Genomic DNA, 22,431 nt, shown 5'->3' on the forward strand with positions numbered 1-22,431 from the left:
AGACTCGTGAGAGGAATAAACCGGCGCCGCCGCTCGCTAGGAGAGAGAGGTGGGGGGAGGGAGGGAGGGAGCGCCGCTAAGTGAGGAGAGAAGTGTGTCCAGCGGGGACGAGTCAGAAGAGAGAGAGACCACCGTCCTGCAGGGTGAGGAGAGAACAGGGGAGAGACAGAGAAGACGGGTGGGGAAGAAGATTGGAAATAAGTGAAAAAGAAATGAGATGGCGTCGTGATATATTTTCCAGTTGGAGTCTGCATCCCCCCCCACGGATCATATCTCCTCCCTGCCTCCCTCCCTGAGACCATGTTTACTTGTCAACAGTTTTGTGGTTGTTTTCTGTGGAAGGGAGGTTTGCTAATGATGTGGATTTAACGATGGGAGCCGTGTGTGTCCCTCCAGCCGCTGCACACAACACACAACAACACAAACCCAGAGCCGGCTTCCTGACAGAAGGGATGTCTATGGGTTTAATGTCAGACCAGCTGCACGTCTAAATATTTGTGCGTGGCCAAGCTTGTTTTTCGTGCACATGAAAGTCTGTAAGAACTCAAACTCTGTCCGACACCATTAGAGTTGTCGGATCGCCCGGTTGTTTTTACAAGAGGCCGATCTGTAGGTCGTTAACGCCGGGATCCTCGTTTCTCCATACACTTCCCATCTCTGCTCTCGCTCCATAAACGAAAGTGAGCGCTCTCGGAGCAGCTGATGTGGCTTCACACGTCGTTAATGGGCCAATCAATGGTTGGTAATGGGAGACGCTCCTCCAGCGGCGCTGCGGTCTGACTGTGGCCGAGTGTGAGAGTGTGAGACCGATCAGGCCTCGGCACAACATCACTTAAACCGGGATCGTCTCTGCTCCTACATCAAGCTGTCGATACCCCCATTAGGAAGAGAGTTAGACACTAGAAGACATGAAGTGTGTGTGTGAACATCACAATTCACCTTATGTGTAGATTGGGTCCTTCTACAGGAGCCTGTGAGGGTCAAACAAGCCCCAGAGTCTATCACAATGACATTAATGTGACTCTTCATCTTCTTCTTCTTCTCAAGGTGGCCAATCAAGTTGTGCAGGCGCTTCTCACCCAGAAGGTTTGTCTCTTATTTCCATTTTTTCTGTGAGATTCACGATTTGGTACTGGAGTTTTTCATCCTTGTGATGTTCTGACTGTGGTTCCTCTGATCCAGGATCTGAGGGAGGAGTGTCTGAAGCTCCGAACCCGAGTCTTCGACCTGGAGCAGCAGAATCGGGCGCTGGGCGTTTTGTTCCAGCAGCGGATCAAACCGGCCTCAGACATGCTCCTGCAGGTCAGTGCTCACGCAGACCGACTCACGCTAAGCTGTTCCACCAACCAGGGTTTGAAAGAGCTGCTCTGGATGCAGAAGTTATAAATCCTGCAGCTCACACGCCTGAGCGCCTGTTCTCATGCATCTGAAGTTGTTTTTCTCTTTGGGTTTGTTATTGAAGTGCTCCGGGGTCTCCGCCGCTCTGCACATGAGACTGTAAATACTTTGATTTAAGAAAAAGTTTCACTCCTTTGCATCCATCTTTTTCTTTTGTCTCCGTCAGACGCTTTTCTCTGGTCTGTTCTGAAGCAGAGAGAAGGAGGCGTTTAAAAGCGTGGATCCCTTGTTGTTGTTTTGCTTTATCAGGCCCAGGTTGTATATGTGCAGTTTAAATGTTCTTATTTTTAAAAGTCTAGGATTCACATATAAACAGAATTCATAAATCAAAAGAGATTTTCTGCAGGAAGAGATTATTCTTCACCTTCACAATTGTACTTATATTCTCCGGCTCCTGTTTTTCATCCTGAGATATTTTATTCCTCCAGTTTCACGTCAGACATTTTGCCTTCTCACATTCAGCTCCTCCAGAGAGTTTCCAGGAATATGTGCAGACCTCAGAAAAGCAGCTTAATTCACTGAAAGTGTAATTATGAAACCGACAGACCTGCCTCTGTATGTTTAACCCGCTTGTTGTCAACTGGCATCACAGGCCAGTGGGCTCAGTTCGGGAAGCAGGATTTCATTTATAGTGCAAATTGCCGCGGGGCCCCCTCGCTGTCAACATGAAAAGAGCAAGAAGCCACAGAGAAAAGAGAGGGAAACAGAGCCGTCAGTCCTTCTTGAGTGGAGGAGAAAAGAGAAATTGTAGAGATGAGGATGAAAAGAGATGAGGCGAGCAAGGGTAGATAAGCAAGGGAAGGACGGGACGCTGAAAATGGAGAGGGATGAGATAGCAGAGGAGCGCCGAGACGACAAGGAGCCAGAAGTGAGAAACTCAGGGCCAAATAAAAAGCGGCAGAAATGGAGTAAATGGAGTAAAGAGGAAAAAGAAAGGAGGAGGAAGAAGAGATAATATGGCCGTGGGTGTGTTGTAAAGCTCCCTGTCACCTCCTGCTACTTGCAGCTCCATTATTGGACCGACTGGGAGATCGTCAAGTGAAGCAGCAATATAAAAAGGCTGAAGAGGGATATTGATGACACCACAGTGGGGACCGAGAGGGGCTGTCTCCCTGGAGACGGGAATTCAGCCGCTCAGATCCACAATGGACTTGTAATGCATTGAAATTCAGCCATGAGAGTTTTCTTTAAGATGAATTCAGCTGAAAACAAACAGGAGACTAGGACGCTGCTCTCTGATTGGTTCATTTCGTGTTTCAATAACTGTTTTTAGCCTCAAAATATTCCTTTTACTTCTTTGTGTGACTATCAGAGATTTATTGAGTTGAGTTTCTTTTGTCCCGCGGCGCCTGAAGCAGACAGATTTACTTTCACAGACACGAGTGTATCGTCTCCCATCTTCCTCTGGACCTCTTTGCTTATCGGTAATTAAAGGTTCTCTCGTCCCCTCGGGCGTCTTCCGTTCCTCTGATAAGGAACCGTGATGCGTGTGATGGCGACCGCGGCCATCAGCGACTTCAACAATCACGCCACGTATTAATTTCAGCAAAACCTGGCGTTGAGTTAAAAATTGACGGTTGTTTTCTTTCGACAGCCGAGGGGAAATAACCAGAGCACAGTCCCATCCACTTCTGCTGCTTATCAAGTATGACAGGCAAGTGGCAATTGAGCGGCCCATTACCGGGACAATTGCTCGCCGTTTCCGAAGCTACTCCAAGGCCCCAAGGACACGGCGTGGACGCCAGTGACCTCATTACTGCAGCTTGTGTAGTCACACACTCGACGCAGCCAAATAAATCCATCAGCTGATGATTCTTCTGAGTTTAAAATCACAGGAATTCAAGCTTTCATTTCAACGAAAAACATTTGCTTTTTTAAGATATTTGTCATCCTTGCGTGTCTGTGTGTTGTGTGTCGTGTTGGATCAGACCCACAGATCAGACTTTGTGTGTGTGTTGTGTGTCTGAGGACGACTCAACCCCTGTGTTTCTGACAGCAGCTGCCGATACTGATGTATTTGTTTGGAAGCTGCTATTCTGGGCTGATATTCATTATCTTGAAATACGAGCGCTGTCAAATCAGAACCAACACAGAACAAACTTCTTCTGGAAAAGGACACAATCCTGAACTAATGTCATAATTCACAACATTATCTAATAATTAATAAAAGGCCAATATTTGCATGATGTATTACAGCCTTCTCTGCATTAATGGGGATTTAGTGATTAACATTCTTGACTTAGATCTCGGCCTTGAACCTGGTAAAGTTCAAGCGGCGTACACCCGCCCTTGTCATCTACGGCTTCCTTTGACCAGCCCCCCCCCCACTGTGACCCTGTGACACTATTGACTGAATCCTTGATGAGGCTGCTGAGGAGGTGAAATCCGGCACGCCACGATAAGATCAGAGCCTCCTGTGACACCTCCGCCACTCCCTCCCCGAGAGGAGGGGCAGGGATGCGGCATCGGAGCGAATGTCAAATTTCATGACTTTTAAAAGTGGATAAAAAGCCGTCTGGCATCTTTAGAGTCTCAACCGGTGAAGCCGAAATCATACAAATCCACCGTATCTGCATATTTAAAGAAAATGAGTAATATGTGGTTGCAGCTATTTATGATTTTAACAGAAATACGCTCAATCAAACAAGGTTTTGCCGGAGATTCAAGGTTTTAAAACTTAAAATAGTAAAGAATACTTACTCTTATCTCTGAGCTTGGTATAGATCTGTTTCCACCGAGTCGCAGACGGTTAAAAGTCTCTGTCCGTCTGAAGCTTCATCACGAACTCGCACCAGAGGTTTTCCTGGATGTTACGCTTGAAAGTTGAGAAGAGAAAATGACGGCAGAAAGCAGAGACATCGAGAAATCGACCTCTTCTTATTTCTGAAATGTTTATGACGCTTATGGAAAGATTCGAGCCGTTGGTTTTCCTTTTTCTGAAGGTCACTGCCTTTTATAAAACACAAATACATATAATACATGTGTGTGTGTGAGTGTGTGTCGGTCCCTGAGTGAGCATTCATTTATTAATTTTACCTCCGGCAGGAAACACGACGTACGATCAAGTGTTTTGTTCCATCATATTTCCAGTTTAAGTTAATTTGAGCGCAGGGAACATTGTGTAATTAAGCTCAGGGATTAAAATGTGGAAATATATTTGGTTTTGTAACCCCCCCCCCTAAGAGTTAAATAACAGAGGAGGCTGCGGACGGGCGCAGGAATTAGAGGAACAAAATCAAAAGGAATCCCTTACTCCCTGATGCAATTATTTCCTATTCACATTCTTTTTTTATTTTTCCAGCCAATGACATTAATGACTTTGAGGCGAGAACCCGACTCTGTGTGGCGCCGCTGGAGGGAATCTGATGTGCACTTGTTCCACAGTCAAATTCTTGTTCTGTAAAAAAATCATTTTCGTATTTTGAAAGCATGTTTTGTACATTTAGGAGTCAGAGGATTTAAAATAAAATAGATATTAAAAATTGAAGGGGTTTTTCTGAGACGCCACAAATATAATTGTACGTCGTATCTTCGGCATCGTTCTCTGGTTTGTTGTTGCGTCCGTCCCGGATCATTTTTAATTTCCTGATATCCCTGATGTTCACGACGGCGTGTCCTTCCTCTTCTCTTTCAGAAGCTCCACTCACGCATCATGGATCTGTCTGCGGCCGACTTGCTTCTGGAGCCGGAGCGGAGCAGAGCCTTCTTGCTCTCCAGGAACACGGACTCTCCTTCTAACGTGAGCTCAAACACGCACGACCACGAGAACTATTCCTTTTCTACGCCATGTAATTTGTCCAGGTAGCATAACTGCACCCCTCAAGAAATCATTAGAAGATATTAAAATACAGAGCGAACAGCAGGAGGCCGTGACCCCAGCTCTGCCTCAGCAGGACGAGCCGGCACTAAGAGGAATAAATCCATGTCATATTACCAGAAAAGCATCGATTGAGACTCGTCGTCAGTAAGAACGACTCCATAGGACGCTGTGCTACATTACTCACCTTATGTATTATGCATTGAGGTCTGAAAATGAGTTTGCTCTATTCTTTTATGCTTTTCCTCCTCTGAGAACGTCACCTGATCAACTCGCAGGACGACTGAGGAAATGAGATAATAATACTGTGAATTATGAATCCTCATGTTACCTGAATGTGCAAGAGAATCACATCTCCTGGAACAGCGCGTGTTAAGTGATACACACAAGTGACACGTTATGAGATTAACCAGAGAGAAATTGTGACCGTGCCTAGATCCTATTTCCTATTTTGAACGCTAGAACTTTTATTTTGAATAATTTATTTGAGCAGTGAGTAGGTAAAGAGCTGAAAGAGTATGAGTTACAGGTTACAGGATATCTGTCTCTAACATCAGGTCTGCTCTCAGGAGGTCCAGTGGAACGGGAAGTCCGGTCTGCCGGGGACCAAGTGTCTGAGCCAGCTTAGTCTCACCGTGGCGGCGGCGCCGGTTTACCAGCGCAGCAGCTGCAGCAGCAGCGAGCTGTCGCTGTCCAGCGCCTGCAGCGAGTTCTCCAGCGGCTCCTACACCTGGAACGACGGGCGCTCCTGTGGAAAAATGGTACGCCCCCCTAACTCGATAAACCCTGACACCACCACATTCCTGATTTTATCACCTCTGTGACGTTGACCCTTTCTTCCTCTGCACTTTCCTCCCTCTAGTCGTCCCTGACCTGGGAGAAGAGGCTGAGTTTGGGTTCGTCGGCTCCCAGTAACATCTGCGCCCCCCCCGAGGAGCAGGCGCCCACACGCCGCAAGGAGAGCAACATCCTGGAGGGCCTGAGGAAGCTCCAGAGGAGGAAACACCGGAGCTCCTCCTGCTCCTCCAGGGTCTCGAGGTCCGGGGAAAAAGACTGTATGAACTCCAACGAGGGTATCTACTCCCTGGGGGTGAAGACCACCGGCCAGGTGGTCTCCAAGCCCACCCAGGAGGGGCGGCCCTCTGCCGGGGGGGCCAAGAAGTTCTCGTATGATTCTGACGATGCAGACGATGAACTGGCACATTCCGGCCGTGGAGATAACATCCCCACCAAGGACGGGTGGTTCTTCTGTAAGAGACGCTCCCGCAGCATCTCAGAGAGCTTGTGCAGCTGGGAGGGGCTCCAGGACGGCGGAGGGGGGGGTGACTCGGTTCCCGTGGTTACGAAGCAGCCCCCAGGTTACGACTCCAAAGAGCATCCGGAGAAACTCATGAGCTTCATCAACAGTTTCCTCCCTGAGGGAGGGCGGACCTCAGCTTTTTCTAAACCAACCAAGCTGCACTACAAGCCCCCCGACCCCGAGGGTCCGCACCCCCTCTCTGACGTGGACGACCCGGAGGAGCTGACCTCTGAGTCCAGTGACCTCCACGTGTCCTTCAGCCGGCCGCCAGCGCAGGCAGAGAGGGACGCCAAGCGGCTGTCGAGGGACGCCGCCAAGCTGCTGGTCCAGCAGTGTCTGAGACGAGAGCAGGGACGCACCCAGTCCGCGGACGGGAGGTCGCGACCTTTCAGCCTCATCAAGGAGCCCAAGGTCACCACACACACTCAGTCTGAAGAAAGCATCCTGGCCATCTTTGACGCAGAAGGAGAACCAATCGAACTCTGTTCTCAGAGACTCTCTGCAGGGGCGGGGTCTCGACAGGACGTACCAGGTGGAAAAGCGGTTGCTGATTACGCGGAGCTGGTTCCACAGGAGAGACCAACGCGGCAGACGGCATCGAACACACGGAACTACAGCGTCCTGGAGTCTCCAGAGAAACCCTCCGAGTATCAGATCAGGTCGAGGAAGACGAGCAGAGAGGACATGCAGCTGACTCCTCAGAGGAAGCTCATCAAACCCACGAGCAGCCGAGCGAGCAAAGGCCTCTCCATCCCCCCCATGACGGATTCCAGTCCGAAGGGGGGCGGGTCGAAGATACCGGGTCGGAACAAACCTTCTGCCTCTCCTTTGAGACTCTCCAAGGGTTCCACCACCGATCAGAGTAACTCTGCTCAGGAGAAACCCTCCTCCTCTTCCACGCTCAAGATCTCCAGGTTCATCAAGACGTCAGGAAGCTCCTCCCACAGCCCGAAGGCGCCGAACTCCAAACCGCCCAGCAGGGCCGAGTGGAGCAAGACCGCCTCCTCCTCGCCAGGTTCTCCTCTCCTGGCGAGGAGGCACCTGGAGTTCTCTGACCACGTGGAGCAGCCGACCAGAGACAAACACTGTGAAACCAGCAAAAACAAACTCAGGTCCCCTTCTCCTCCGCCCCCCCCAGGCCGCACCACCTCCTTACTCATCAGACCAAACTACGAAGGGTCGCCTCATGCACATAAACCGGGCGCAGCTCAACAAGCCACACCCACCTCGGTGAGGGGCCCACCCCCAAGCTACCACACCTCCCTCTTACCAAATATGCAAAGCACTCTGCCCATCAAGGATAAAGACTGTTTGGACCTGGACGCCGGATACGGGACCGCACTCTCACCTCAGAAACTGGTCGACAAAACCAGTCAGCACCTTCAGAAGTCCCCGGCCACGCCATCCACGAAAGGCACCTCCAAGAAATCGACCACGAAAGACTACCTCCCTCCCGCGAGCTCAGGGTCTGCTCCGGAGCCCGAAGCTGCACCTAAAGGCTCCAAGAATGTCCCGCCTCCCTACAGCGCCCTCCGAGGCTCCGCCCTCCAGAACTCGTTTGCAAGTAAACGAGGATCAACCCATGAAAATGTGCATCACTCGGTGCAGAAGGCGTCTATTAGTTTACCTTTAGCGTTTCAGGAAACCTCTCAGAGTAAGACGGAGCCTCCGGCGGTCGTCAGCCCCCCCGACTCGGTCCTGATGTCGCCCAGCTCAGCGGAAAAAGCCTCAAAGACTCGAATCCCGATGGGGTTTAAAGCGTTTTTAAAATCTCCCCCCAGCCATAAAAACAGTTTGTCTGTCGCAGGAAAGCAAGAGAAAGATCATATCAACTCCGTCTCCAAGGAAACGGTGACTTCTTCAAACGCCTCGACGCAGTGTGACAGCGTGCAGCCGGCGCACGCCATCGATTCCTCCTCCAAGACGCCCGTGACAGAGGGGAAAGGGGACGTCCGGAGAAGGTCACAGGAGGAGGCGGCTGCCGAGGGGGGGGATGTTGGCGACAAGGGGAAAAGGAGCAGTCAACTTTTCTCCAGATCCATATCCGTCACCACCAAATCTCACCTGAAGCCGGCGCTGGGGATGAACGGCGCCAAAGCCCGGAGCCAGAGCTTCAGCACCAACTACATGGAGAAGCCCACCATCAACGTCCTGGATGTGCCGGGAAAGATCCGGACGCAGATCATCACCAACTCCGGGGAGCGCGGGAACTCCCTCTCCAGACAGAGCTCCCTGGAGGTCCCGGGGGTCGGGTCGGCCGAGAGCCCGGTCCACGCCCCCAGGAGCCGGCTGAGCCACTACGGAGGCATGACGGCGTCCAACTGTCAGAACGTTCTCCCTGAGAGGAACGCTAAACCAGGCCCTAAAGGTGAAGGGTCGCAGGGCGCAGGGAAAGGCGAGGACGTCACCTCCCCTTCTCAGAAGGAGGGGCGGAGCTTACCCATCGGCGACAGGACTGGGTTCAACCACATCCGCAAGCCGGGAAAAGTGGCTTCTCATCCTCCGTCCTCTTGTGTGTTCAGCTCAGAAAACCCTGTGCGGGAGACGGTCGGCATAGCAACCAGCGCTAATGAGCCAGACTTCAGCAGGGAAGTCAAACCTCCGGCGGACTCGCCAAACAAACCCGCGGAGGTGGAGGAGAAGAAACTCAGCCCCACGACCTGCACCATCGAGGAGAAGGTCATGATGGGAATCGAGGAGAACCTGCAGAAGTGTCAAGAGCAACAGGGGAAGGTCGGCGCCGGCGAGGTCAAGCAGAAGACCGCCCCCTCCCTGGCCAACTGGTTCGGCCTCCGCAAGAGCAAACTCCCGGCGCCGGGCGGCAAGAAGGCCGACGCCCCCAAGGGGAAGGAGGAGAAGAAAGAGCTGAAGATCGGATCGGTGCTCGGAGGGAAACAGGTGAAGTCGGACAAGAAGAAGGACAAGAAGAAGAACGAGGAGGCGCAGACTCTGTCGGAGATGAACAACAAGCTGAGCTCCATCATGGACCACTGCAACAACCAGATGGGTCAGATCGCCAGTCAGATCACCTGCTCCACGGCGTTCATCGGCAAGGACCAGTTCGTCAAGGAGCTGCTCGGCAGGTGTGTGAAACAGATCCAAGGCTGAGCTCATCAGTTTGACACTAGAACCCAGAGAAATGTGGATTTATAAATATCTAAAAAAGTTAATAATATACAGTTTTATTCTAGGAAATGAAGGTTTTTGTGTAGAACCAAATATTTTGCACCTGAATTAAGAAAATAAACATATCTTTTATCTTAAGTTATAAATATACATTTTTATTCTATGAAATGAAGGTTTTTGTGTCAGTTAACAGATTAATCAGTTAAAAACAAATAGATTTTTCTATTAAATGAATCTGATCAGTTTGACACTAGAACCCAGAAAAATGTGGATTTTAAATTCCGTAAAAACAAATAGAACCAAATATGTTGTACCTGAATCAAGAAAATAAACATATCTTTTATGTAGAGATATAAATACATATTTGTATTCTATGTAATGAAGGTTTTTGTGTCAGTTCACAGATGAATCAGTTAAAAACAAATAGATTCATCTATCAAATGAATCTGATCAGTTTGACACTAGAACCCAGAATGATGTGGATTTATAAATATCTAAAAAAGTAAATAATATACAGTTTTATTCTATGAAATGAAGGTTTTTTTGTCAGTTAACAGATGAATCAGTTAAAAACAAATAGACTTTTCTATTAAATGAATCTGATCAGTTTGACACTAGAATCCAGAAAGATGTGGATTTTAAATTCCGTAAAAACAAATAGAACCAAATATGTTGCACCTGAATTAAGAAAATAAACATATCTTTTAGTTAAATATATAAATATACATTTTTATTCTATGAAATGAAGGTTTTTTTGTCAGTTAACAGACGAATCAGTTAAAAACGAATAGATTTTTCTGTTAAATGAAGTTGGAGCCATCGCTGCTTCAGAGCCGTGTTCAGAGAAAGTGATAAACAGCGGCAGCAGCATCTGTCTGTGTGAGTTACGACTCCTCAGCGGCGTCCACACACATCGTCTCTGGAACGCATCACGTTCCAGCGACTCGCACAATCACAAGCGACAGGTTTTTATCTAAATGATCACAGGAGAGGAAGCAGCTTGTTACACGGCTGATGTGTGATATCTAGGGAGGAAGTCGTCAGAGAAATAAATACTCAAGTAAATGACACCTGGAAAATCTACTCTTTCTAATAGAACACAAATCTGTTTTCCTGGCAGGACGGCTGTGAAGGGCAACGCGGTGTCCCCCCCGCCGCCGGGAGCGTCCACGCCCAAGAAGCACGTGGACATGGAGACGTGTCCAGATACGGCTGTGAGTGTCTCTTCTCTGTTCTCACACACATGCAGATCCCACAGGTCTCCACACTTCTCTACGTGTTCTCTAACAAACCCCCGAAGCCTCCCCATTGATTCACATTGTTTTCTGACTCAGCCGACGATTCATCGGCTACTTTTTCATTAACCAGCCGAGCCCGGTGGTGTTGTTGTTGTTGTTGTTTCCACAAGGCTGAGGGCTTTCAGGCTTCTCTCTCAGCCCATCAGGCCATGCATGTTACACCAAATCAAATCAGGCTTCTCTCTCTGCAGCTTCTCTACCGCAGGAACGACGCTCAAATCACGACCTTGAGGGGTTTATTTTTCTCTTCAGCATTATTATCTGTCAGTCAAACGGCCTGAAAACGTCTGAAAGGCTGAAAAACAGAAAGTGAAAGGAGCCGGGTGAAAGGAGGCGAGCGACAGAAAGAGAGTCTCGCCGCCTAATGTAGGAAATTTAATCCCGACGATGTTGGATTTCGATAACATGGAGGAGGACCTTATCGCAGCCACTCAATTCCACAAAGCTGCCATTTAATGCCGTCCGCTCTATCTCTTCCCCACAGAAATACAACAAAAGAGCGACACTTTATGATACAAGCCCCTCTCGCACCCCCCCCACAAAACTGCTTTTTTTTGTCAAATAACCCAATTAAATTCAGGCAGGAGGGAACGACAATCACCTCGGTTCGAAATACCACAAAGCTCATCTGGAGAGAAACACAGGAATCTGTCGTTAGTGCTGCAGATTCTGTCAATCTGGCTTTTTCCTCTGCAAATTACCTCAGAAGAGATTATATAACTCATAACAGATACTTGTTTGTATTGTATATTACGGTGTTTTTAGATTCCACTGGTCAAAGGTCACTATAATGGCTGGTGTACATCCACAGGGCTGTAATTCTAGCGATGCATTATGGGAATTGATATTCATAGTTTGATATATTGTTGTTGATGTTCCAGACGCTGCTCATGACTCAGAGGATCCACCTGCGAGCGGAGAGCGACCACGCACACATCCAGGAATCAGCCTGTCAGGATCACATGATCGGTAAGCTCAGGATTTCAACAACAACAAATCTTCTGCTGCACGACTTCTTCTTTTTAAACAACTTCTGATCCGTGCCTCAGGTTCACGTGTCTGTTTGAAATCGCTGCCGCTCGTATTTACCTCTACCGGTGAAAAAACCATTTGTCATTTTTTCATCTCTCTTACAAAAAGCTGTCACCAGGCATCAGGCGTCCAGCGGTGCAGCGGAGCATTAACGTTTTACACTCGTGATTTCCTGACGTGTCTGACAACTCAATTCCTCGCTGCCAGACGTGTGTTTACTGTGGGGAAATGGCAGCGGCCCGCGAACGCCACGAACGCCACCAGCCGCCGTCATGTGATGGATGTGTGTCGTAGGATGCCTGAGCAGCTGAGGAAGTGAATCAGGCAGCGAGATGGGATGATGATTGTTGTTATAGCAGCGGAAGGAACCTGCCTGTTGTAGTTTGTAATAGAGCGAGTGGGTGGAGAGGGAGTAGCAGCAGGTTTATCACTCAGCCGACTTGACAACTAATTCTGGTTATAAAGCTCCACAGTCATGAAGTGAGATGAGCTATAAGATGATGGAATCAAGGAATGGAGGATCTCTTTATTGTTATAGGTCAATAAATACAATAAATAAGACGTGAAATAACTTAAATGCACAAATATCTGCAAAATAAAATCACAATAAAGTATTTATTTAGCTGTAAAAGTAGTTTATTGTATCATGAGTTTGATTCTACTCAAAATGTACAAACCGTAGGGATTGCGCCAAATTTTAAATGGACTCAAACTTCTCATCTTCCGCTTCTCAGGCTCAATGTGTCGGAGGAAATAATCTCCACAGAACCAGAAGCAGACTCGTTCTCCTCATTTTGAAGATTCAGCTCAGAAGCAGCCGAACTAATCGCATCATTTCAAGAGCGAGTTCCGGTCGGAGCCTCTTTTCACGGCGCCGGAGTCACGGTGGCCAAAAATAAAACGGTTAATTGTCCCAGAGTTCTGATTATCAGGCTGCTCCCTTTGTATTCTGCCGGCGTGGCATTTCCACGCTGAGTGAATTCAGTGTTTCCTAAAGGTTCCTGCTCCTCAGCTCTGGAGTCACGTCTCTAAAGCAGCACTGGACAAACACATCCATCATGGAAATAGTTTACGTCAGGGAAGTTTATGATGCAAACAAATTCAAACTCAAGTCAGGCTTTTGAGTTCCCTCTGGTGACTTTAGAAGAACTTTTTTAATAGTCCAAAGTGGAGAAGAACTTTAATACAGCTTCAGGGGAGTTGATGATATCGATGATCAAAATAAAGACTGAAATATCCAGGACTCAAACCAAACACACTGTTATTAAATCCTCAAGTAACTAATTAAAAACTAAGAACGACCTCAAATCACAGAAACTATCTTTCAGAAACTTGTATTTAATGAGTTCATATCGTTTATCTTTATTTCCAGTCGATAAAAAAACACATTTACTTCAAAACCTACTTTCTAAGAATTCGATTTGGGGATTGGACCTGTGATCCCAGCGTCCGTTTTCCTCGTGTCTCCACCTGAACGCTGACGCAGGAATATCTCGTCCACGAGGTTACGCTGGTTATTGATGACTCCCTCTCCTCCCCTCGACTCGTCCTGGTCGCACAAAACCAATTTCAGGAAGCGGCTCGCCCCCCCCCCCCTCAAGAACCCTGCAGCTTGTAAACAGGAGTGATCGGGAGCTCGTGAAAAACTAGATTATGTCCAGTTGCCGTTGCCTCTGGGGGGAATTACCCTGGACCTTGTTATGGTTTGGTCACAGAGGGTGTTCTGAACTGCCAGCTGAAGGTTCAATTATACAGCTGGGTAATCTATGGCGCTCGCCACCTTTCTCTTCCACTCACTCATAAATAAACCCCTGGACGACGGCGTGCAGATATGTGCAGATGCAACAGACTGTCCCAACACTCAAGACTCATTCTGACGTTAATGACTCAGCGTGAGCTCTTTGAATAACTTCCTTAAACCCGCTCATCGGTGAATAGATTGAAGTCGGCTGCAGATTGGCACCGAGAGACGAGCCCGGTTTCTTCCAAAGAGAAAACGGATCAATAGCTTCGGCTTCAGGCCCGAGCGTAAATGGTTTTTTTTTTAGGGATAAAGTGATTCTGAAAATGTGCCTGTTGTTTGTTTGTGTTGAATTCCCCTCAGAATTCAGAGAAAAGTTTTATTCATGGAGGGAAACGCTGGTGAGGAGTGTTTGTTCCTTCCATTCGAGACAAAGCTGCAGAGTTGAGAAGCCGAGCCGGTCGGTATCGATCCTCCGACACAGAAACAGGAAGAAAAACAAACGCCGCTCGGCTTCCAGAGTTTTTAACTCACCAGTATTTTAACTGTTGGAGGATTCATCACCTCGGAGGGAGAAGTGGAAGATTCAGAATAACAAAACAAAACAAACACAACCAGTAGAAACCAGCGTCTGTAGCTGCTGGTCATTAACATTCACATTCACAGTTACAAGGACCTGAGTCGTCCATCTGCTCCACGATCTGCAGACTCGTGGTTTCTGAACGGCGTCCATCTGTTGCTGCTCGCCATCCTCCCACTGGATCACTTCCCAGCATGCACTCTGATGGGTTTTGTCCCTTTTGTGTTTTCATTACAGCAGTTTTTTTGTGCTTTTGTGATTGTTTTAAATATAAACACTGTCTCTTCTCTCTCCTCCTGCCGGCTCCGTGTTCATCCTGCTGCCACAGACGCGATCTTTACTCACAACCCTTTCCGATGCATGTGAATCCGAGTCCCTCCTTCTTCTCCTCCGCTGTCGTTGTTCCCTGCTTCTCCCCCCCCGACATCACACTCCTCTCCCTGTCACTCCAGGCTCCGGCTGTCAGATGAGAACCCTCGACAGCGGCATCGGCACCTTCCCTCTCCCCGACTCCGTGACCCGGGCCGGCGGGCGCCACCTCCCCAAGTCCGAGTCCAGCCCCGAGGGCGTGAGCGCCGGCTCGTCCAAGCTCGACCTGGACCCTCCCTCTTCTCACCCTGACCCCTCTCACCCCGAAGTGCCTTCCCTCCCAAACACCCGCCTGCATGCCCCCACTAGCATGGGTCACTCCCTGTCCGAGCCCACCGTGACCTGCAGCAGCGACGGCCCGGACCCCCAGAGCCGACTGCCCAGACTCGGGTTAACTTCAGGTGAGTCAGGAGCGACTTTAACATCTCAACCTGTGACTCATCCATTTAAACTTATTCTCTATGTGAATATCAGGGTTCGTACGGTCATGGAAAACCTGGAAAAGTCATGGAATTTTAAAATGTGTTTTTCCAGGCCTGGAAAAGTCATGGAGAAAAATAATCTTCCGAAAATTTTGGAAAAGTCATGGAAATTTGTAATATTCATATTTTCATGTTGTTAATTTTAGGGATGGGCATAATTACTAGACGATCGATTAAGACAATTTAATCGAATGCCCATCCCTAGTTCATTTCGATGAGTTTTAAATAATTCATATGCTTTTAAAAAAATACGCTCAAAATATAGGCAGGCATATTTGGGTTTGTGTCATTTAAGGTTTACTGTATGCCTTGGAATTCTCATTGTTGGTTTGAATACTACATTTTGTCACTTTTTCGTGTATACACCGAGATTTCACAAAATGTCCGGTCATGGAAATTTGGTTTAAGGTTATTAAAAAGTCATGGAAAAGTCATGGAAATCCATTGGTCAAAATGTGTATGAACCCTGGAATATACAGAATCAGAATCAAGGGATTTGAGCAGCTTTGGTTGCCTGCAGGTAAACTACCTATTGTGGTTTTATTAAAGACGTCAGGTAATCATCAGAATCAGAATTCTTTTAATTGCCAAGTATATTTGCACGTACAGGAAATTGCCGTGGTGTGGTTGGTGCACTGTACATAAATAACAATCAGACATTAAACAACAATATAAAGCAAAACAATATATATCATTGGCATTTTTGTTAGTTTCTGGAGATTTAGAAAAATAGCAGATGCTTGTTTCTTTATCTGGAAAGAACAGTAAATCCAGATGTTCCTCAGTCACTGTTCCTGTTTGCTCTGTACAGATGTTTATTTGCTTTCCTGAGTCGAGGCCGAGGAGGAAAACAAGCTGAAGTGTTTGTGTGAACATGTGACTCTCGTGGTGTTATCAGCTCCGAGCCTTGAAATCCTCTCACAGCTCGTTTAGAATCATTTAAATGTCAACACTCTTCCACTCCGGCAGGAGAACAAAGCTCGTTGGCTTTGTTCTCCTCCTGATTTGAAGAACCTTGTTTGTTCTGAAGCTGAAGAGTCGACGCTCGGCTGAGATGACGAAGCAGAATCCTCTCGTCCTCACAGAAAGCTTCTCTCTGCCGCCGGCCCCCCCCCCCTCGAGGAAACTAACAAACGCAATTAGACGAGCGTGTCAGCACGGCCAAAGATCATAAAGCGCCGTCTGCCCCGGTGTTGATGCTCAGCAGAGCGGCGGGGGGGGGGTGAGGTGCAGTCAGATGGCTGATTACAGCTACAGGAACACACGATGAGGATCCCACCCGGGGGTTTGTGCTTCCAGGACATTAGCCTGCGTCCATTTCACCTGGAGGTTCTGCTGAGTCAGCACTCTGAGTCCCAGCTGCTGCGCTCCAGTGTCCACGAGGACCAGGACGCTGAGGACATCCTGTCTTCATCACGTCTTCATGTAGCAGCACAAAGTGAGAGAAGCCAGCTGGAGGTCAAAGGTTGTTTATCGTCTCCATGCAGACTTTTTCAGATCAGTGGCCAAACGCAGCTGAATTCTGAGAGACAATTAAAGCGGCGTCTGTCTGAGGCGGCGGCGAGCGGCCGGCGGAGCGGCGTGGAAGTCACGGCTCTGAGCAGAGACGGCGTGGACGCCATGAATGTTTGATGGCGAGGAGATTGTTCTCTCATATATGCAGAGAGACGGTTGTGAAGGAGGCTGAGAGCGTTCCAGCTGAATGCGTCTGCTCGGCCTGCGTTTCATCAGCTGTCGATTGTCACTACAGAAGAATTCAAATGATGTTTTCCTCCATATGCATGACACCACAAGGCCGTGTGTGTGCGTCTGTGTGTGTGTCTGTGTGTGTCTGTGTGTGTGTGTGTCTGTGTGTGTCTGTGTGTGTGACATCCATGACTCATTTCTCTTTTGTCTCTTTCTCCTCAAAGACGCCGTCAGGACGAAGAGGTCGAGTCTTTGTGTTCCACCGAGCAGCGACTCCACGGACGACAAAGAGAAAGAGAACGAGAGGAAGATGAAGAACAAGGACTATGATATTCCTGCTGTAAGTTTTCTTTGATATCAAGATGAAAGGAAACACTGAGTCACTGCACCTGGTTCAGAAAGTCATAAAACACACAATGAACCAATCAGAAGGTCGTCTCCCATCTCTCAGACTGTCCATTGAAATGAAAAATAAAGTGTTTAACTTTTAACCTCTCTCTAAGATGGATGTAAAGATTTAGATTCTTGTCGTTCCAAGCTGTAAAGTGTGAGTTTTTAAAGATTGTGTCTTTGTTCCCAGGATCGAGTTCTGCACGTGTGCACGTACTCGGGCAGCAGCAGCGACACGGAGACGGAGCTGGAGGTCTCGCCACATCGGACCCTCGTCCACAGAACCAGGAGGAGCGACTCAGGTTGGAAACTTATAAACCAAAGTTCCCATCGTCAGCTTCAGGTCGTTTCAGGAATTTAACTTTCTTATTTTCTCCTCTTGTGCAGTGGAGCCGAGCGAGGAGACGCTGAGGAGGAGCGGCGTGGAGAAGCCTCTGTCCATCATGGACTTCTACCCTCACGACGTGTTCTCCCACCTGGAGCTGGACACCAGGAGGACGTCTCAGTACAACCTGCTGCACAAGGAGACGTCGCTGGACGGGAAGGCAGGAGACCGACTCAGTGTGAGTATCTACCACACGTGTGAAGTTGGTTAGAGGAAAACTTCGATGCAGCATTCTGAAGATTTGACTCCAAATCTGAATCCAGGCAGCTCTCAGGTGGAGATCTCTGCAGCCTCACACAAAACAAAACCCCAAGTTACAAAGAAAACATCTGGAAAACGTCTGGAACAGCACAAATCTTTCCAGATAGGAGTTTAAAGGTCATGTCCGGCCCCCTGCTGCTCTACAGGCTCCGCCCCTTGCCTGGATGGTGGTTTTCTCTCAGCAGAAACATTAAGATAGATGAATAAATGAAGCTACAAAGTCGACTTTCCCTTTGAATCTCTTAACTCTGAGGGTTTTCCCCTCCGTTGGAATTGTTTTCCAGATTTTCATAGGAGCAGAAAATCGCCCTAATTGCTTTCGATCGCCCCCCCCCCCCACCCCCCCACCCCCACCCCCCTCTCGTGTCAGCAGGTATTTGCCTACAAGTATTTAACGCTGCTGAATGACAAATGAGGATCAGAGAGCATGAAATGGCCTCGAGCCGCCCGGCCCGGCTCCTAGGGACCGGCTCTCTAACACCCCCGCCCCCCCCGACACCAACCCTCATACAAAAATCCATAATCTGAAAAAAAGGGAAAAGAGCCTCTGACTCAACACGAGTTCAAAAACAAGCGAGTGTGAGAGGAGGAGGAGGAGGAGGAGGAGAAGAGATCAAATCTGAATTATCTCTTAATACATTAACAAGCATTGATTAGAATAATGATGTAGCTCTATAGAACTGGAGCGTCTCCACTTCCTCCACTTTGTACGAAGATGACAAAACATCCGGGAGAGAAGCTGCCATCTTGTGCCTCTGCGATCGGGGGGGTGGGTCGGGGGGGGGATCAATTTATAACAGACCAGGCACAACAAGCTCCGTTCACCTCCAGTGAGTTCTGTGTGTTTCAGAGGACGAATCACTAGAGAACCTGCTGAAGGAACCTGAGTTCAAACCAACACTTGATAGAGTTTCTCATATTCTGGACAATATCGAGTCTTGATTTAATATCTTTGAAGAAAAAAAGACTTTAAAACCCAAATAATATAAAGATAGATGTTATAAGTCAAAAAAGAAATTAAAAAAGACGTGAAATAACTTAAAGGCACAAATATCTGCAGGTTCTCAGCAAAATAGAATCACAATAAACTATTTATTTAGCTGCAAAAACAGTTTATTGTATCATGAGTTTGATTCTATTCAAAATATACAACCAGTGGGGTTGTTCCGTTCACCTCCAGTGAGTTCTGTGTGTTTCAGAGGAGGAATCACTAGAGAACCTGCTGAAGGAACCTGAGTTCAAACCAAGACTTTATAGAGTTTCTCATATTCTAGACAATATCGAGTCTTGATTTTATATCTTTGAAGAAAAAATGACTTTAAAGGCTCAATTAAAACCCAAATAATATAAAGATGAACCTTCCTGTGAACAACGGACTGTCCAGTTCCATTTCCCTCCTTAGTGGATCTAAACTCTGACTCTGATCCGAGCTGCAGCTGTAATGATGGACGACGCCTGTTGAACCCGTTTACCCTCGTGATTCTCCTGAAGAAGTCGATCCATCTGTGTTGTCGCCTCCTCCTCGCCATCCTCCTACCTGCGGCGCCCGCTCTCCACTCCCGGGACGTTGTCATTGGCCGCGGTTTGGGCGAGTTTCTCGTGGTCGGCGTCGGGCCGGTGTCAGCGGCCGGTGATTTAAACTCTTTTAATAACCTTTCACAAACACTCAGGAGAGTGATGTAAAGCTCAGCGGCTCCCATCACAGCCCTCACAGCCCGGGCCGGCCTCCCATTCATCATCCTGACAGCACCTGACAGCCCTGCTAACGGCGCCCCCCCCCCCCCGCCCCCTTCGCCTCCTATCCTCTCCTCCGTCTCACTCTCTCTTTCTCCCGCGTGTCCTCCCCTCGTCCTCCTCTCTATTTCCTTCTTTCTCTTGTAACTCTAACTCTCTCCGTCTGCTCTTCATACTTGACTTCTCCCGCTTCTCTTCTAAACAGATTCCTCACATTTGTATTATTTCCTTTCCTTGACTTCCTTTTCACAAACTAACTTTTCTCGCTCGCTGTTACTTCTTCTTCTGTTTCCTCTCCTGTTTCCTCTCCTGTTTCCTCTCCTGTTTCCTCTCCTGTTTCCTCCCCTGTTTCCTCCTCTGTTTCCTCTCCTGTTTCCTCTCCTGTTTCCTCTCCTGTTCCCTCTCCTGTTCCCTCTTCTGTTTCCTCTCCTGTTTCCTCTTCTCTTTCCTCTCCTGTTTCCTCTCCTGTTCCCTCTCCTGTTCCCTCTCCTGTTTCCTCTCCTGTTCCCTCTCCTGTTTCCTCTCCTGTTTCCTCTCCTGTTCCCTCTCCTGTTTCCTCTCCTGTTTCCTCTCCTGTTTCCTCTCCTGTTCCCTCTCCTGTTCCCTCTCCTGTTTCCTCTCCTGTTTCCTCTCCTGTTTCCTCTTCTGTTCCCTCTCCTGTTCCCTCTCCTGTTTCCTCTCCTGTTCCCTCTCCTGTTTCCTCTCCTGTTTCCTCTCCTGTTTCCTCTCCTGTTTCCTCTCCTGTTTCCTCTCCTGTTTCCTCTTCTGTTCCCTCTCCTGTTTCCTCTCCTGTTTCCTCTCCTGTTCCCTCTCCTGTTTCCTCTCCTGTTTCCTCTCCTGTTTCCTCTCCTGTTCCCTCTCCTGTTTCCTCTCCTGTTTCCTCTCCTGTTCCCTCTCCTGTTCCCTCTCCTGTTCCCTCTCCTGTTTCCTCTCCTGTTTCCTCTCCTGTTTCCTCTTCTGTTTCCTCTCCTGTTTCCTCTCCTGTTTCCTCTCCTGTTTCCTCTCCTGTTTCCTCTCCTGTTTCCTCTCCTGTTTCCTCTCCTGTTCCCTCTCCTGTTTCCTCTCCTGTTTCCTCTTCTGTTCCCTCTCCTGTTTCCTCTCCTGTTTCCTCTCCTGTTCTCCTGCTCGGCTGCAGGAGAACAACATGAGAACTTGAGCCGGAGCGAAGCAGCTCTGGACTCGAGGAGGTTCCTGTGTTTGTGTTTCTGGAATCACCATGAGCAGCGTCTCCTCTGGAGCCGTAATCGCTTGTTACCTCGGGCGGTGATTACATGCAGAGGGAACATTTCAGCTGTGATTTGAAACCGGGCCGGTGGATACAGACACAAGCACAACAATATGACAGCAGGAATAAATACAAGCAGCAGGAATAGAAGCTGAGGAGTCGAAAGGATCCAGGAAATCATCTGGGACAATAACACGTATTTGATTTGAATCAGTAAAGAAAATGTAGATTTAGTGTCTTCTCCTGACTCTCTGATTCGGTCCCTCGTGTTCTCCAGCTCTCACCGACTCGTCCGCCCGGAGCCTCCGAGCACAGACATCATTTTTTGGGGCCGAGCTCTCAGGGGAGGGTTCGATCTGCTGGTGATTGTGTTCCTCCAAAATCAAATCCAATCAGCGACAACTCGGCCGTTCTCTCTCTCCTTACCTCCTGTTTCCCGAGCAGAAGGAGAAACAGAGGAAGACGCTTCCTCACCGTCACACACGTCTGGTGATTACTGATCCCCATCACGCTCTCAGACACAAACACAACAACTCTAAACGTCCGTGTTGTGGAGCTGCAGCTGATCTGAATTCAGCAGCTGCAGAATCCTGCTCGACATTTCATTTCATGTGTGAGTCAGTTCTCACCTGTGGGCTCATCTCTCTCTCTCTCTCTCTCTCTCTCTCTCTGACGCTCGCTCACGGGTTTCTGCAGAGAGAGAGGTCACCTCGGCTCACGGTAATGGAGCTCGGTGGGATTTCAAGGTGTGAGGTTGATTCTGCAGCAAAACACGACGTGGGGAGGAAACAACACAACGAGGAATGTTGCGTTAGTGTTTGGATCGTGAGGAACTTTAGGTTCCTGTGTTCCTGAGCAGAGAGATGCTGAATCCTCCACGTTCCCCCAGAGGAAGCTTGACTCCTGCAGCTCCTCCTCCCTCACAGAAACACCTGAAGGCTGGAGAGGAAGCTGAGGAGTTAGTTTCATCCTCTGAGGAGGTGTTTGCTGCTGATTGCCACGGTAACCGTCCCCCCCGAGGGGCAGTTTGAGGAGAACTGTACAATTCATGTAAAAAAAACAACTCAAAGAGTCACATAAACAACAAGGGAGTATCATCAGGTCTGTGTGTTGTTTCATTAGCCGTAAAGAAGCAGTTGGTAAACGCTGACCTTTGCCCTTTCGTCTAATCGCCGACACCCCCCCGACTTCAACCAACAATAAAATCATTTCTCAATCATCCTACTTTCTAAACTGCTGCGACACGCGCTGCCTCTGATCGCCCAGGAGGAAACGAGTCGTGCTAATTGAAGCAGCGCTCACAGAAACCAGACGCTACCGACGAGAAGACATAATGCACAGTTAATATAACGTGGGGGGAGTGGGGGGGGCCCAGACGCCCTGAGGTGCCCGTGTGGCGGCGCCCAGGCAGCCATTAGCTCCTGGAGCGTGATGAACATCCAGATCTCTGTCGTGCGTCTTGTTGCTCTGCAGCTGGAGCTCAGTGAACATCAGCTGAGACCTGTTGTTGTTTCTCTCTCTCTCCACAGAAGGAGATGATCCCGATGGAGAAGACGCCGTCCGGAGCCGACCAGCCCAGCTCCCTGGACTTCTCCCTGGAGTCTCTG

The 22,431-nt window shown here is 48.5% G+C and overlaps 1 protein-coding gene across 3 annotated transcripts in view; it reads left to right on the forward strand.

The window, feature by feature from the left end:
• LOC132996564 (nck-associated protein 5-like) overlaps positions 1-22,431 on the forward strand; it is an 88,351-nt gene that overhangs the window by 64,391 nt on the left and 1,529 nt on the right. For all 3 annotated transcript variants that reach the window (XM_061066862.1, XM_061066861.1, XM_061066864.1), the window contains 12 exons: positions 1,048-1,086; positions 1,183-1,302; positions 5,033-5,137; positions 5,785-5,976; positions 6,078-9,598; positions 10,762-10,855; positions 11,821-11,908; positions 14,745-15,062; positions 17,054-17,169; positions 17,410-17,521; positions 17,607-17,782; positions 22,354-22,431. The exon at positions 22,354-22,431 is cut by the window's right edge and continues 1,529 nt beyond it. In XM_061066862.1, coding sequence (XP_060922845.1) covers positions 1,048-1,086; positions 1,183-1,302; positions 5,033-5,137; positions 5,785-5,976; positions 6,078-9,598; positions 10,762-10,855; positions 11,821-11,908; positions 14,745-15,062; positions 17,054-17,169; positions 17,410-17,521; positions 17,607-17,782; positions 22,354-22,431 — 4,959 coding nt within the window. The remainder of the gene's footprint in view (positions 1-1,047; positions 1,087-1,182; positions 1,303-5,032; positions 5,138-5,784; positions 5,977-6,077; positions 9,599-10,761; positions 10,856-11,820; positions 11,909-14,744; positions 15,063-17,053; positions 17,170-17,409; positions 17,522-17,606; positions 17,783-22,353) is intronic.

The sequence above is a fragment of the Limanda limanda genome, chromosome 23, assembly GCF_963576545.1.
Source record: "Limanda limanda chromosome 23, fLimLim1.1, whole genome shotgun sequence".
In the NCBI taxonomy this organism is placed as follows: domain Eukaryota; kingdom Metazoa; phylum Chordata; class Actinopteri; order Pleuronectiformes; family Pleuronectidae; genus Limanda; species Limanda limanda.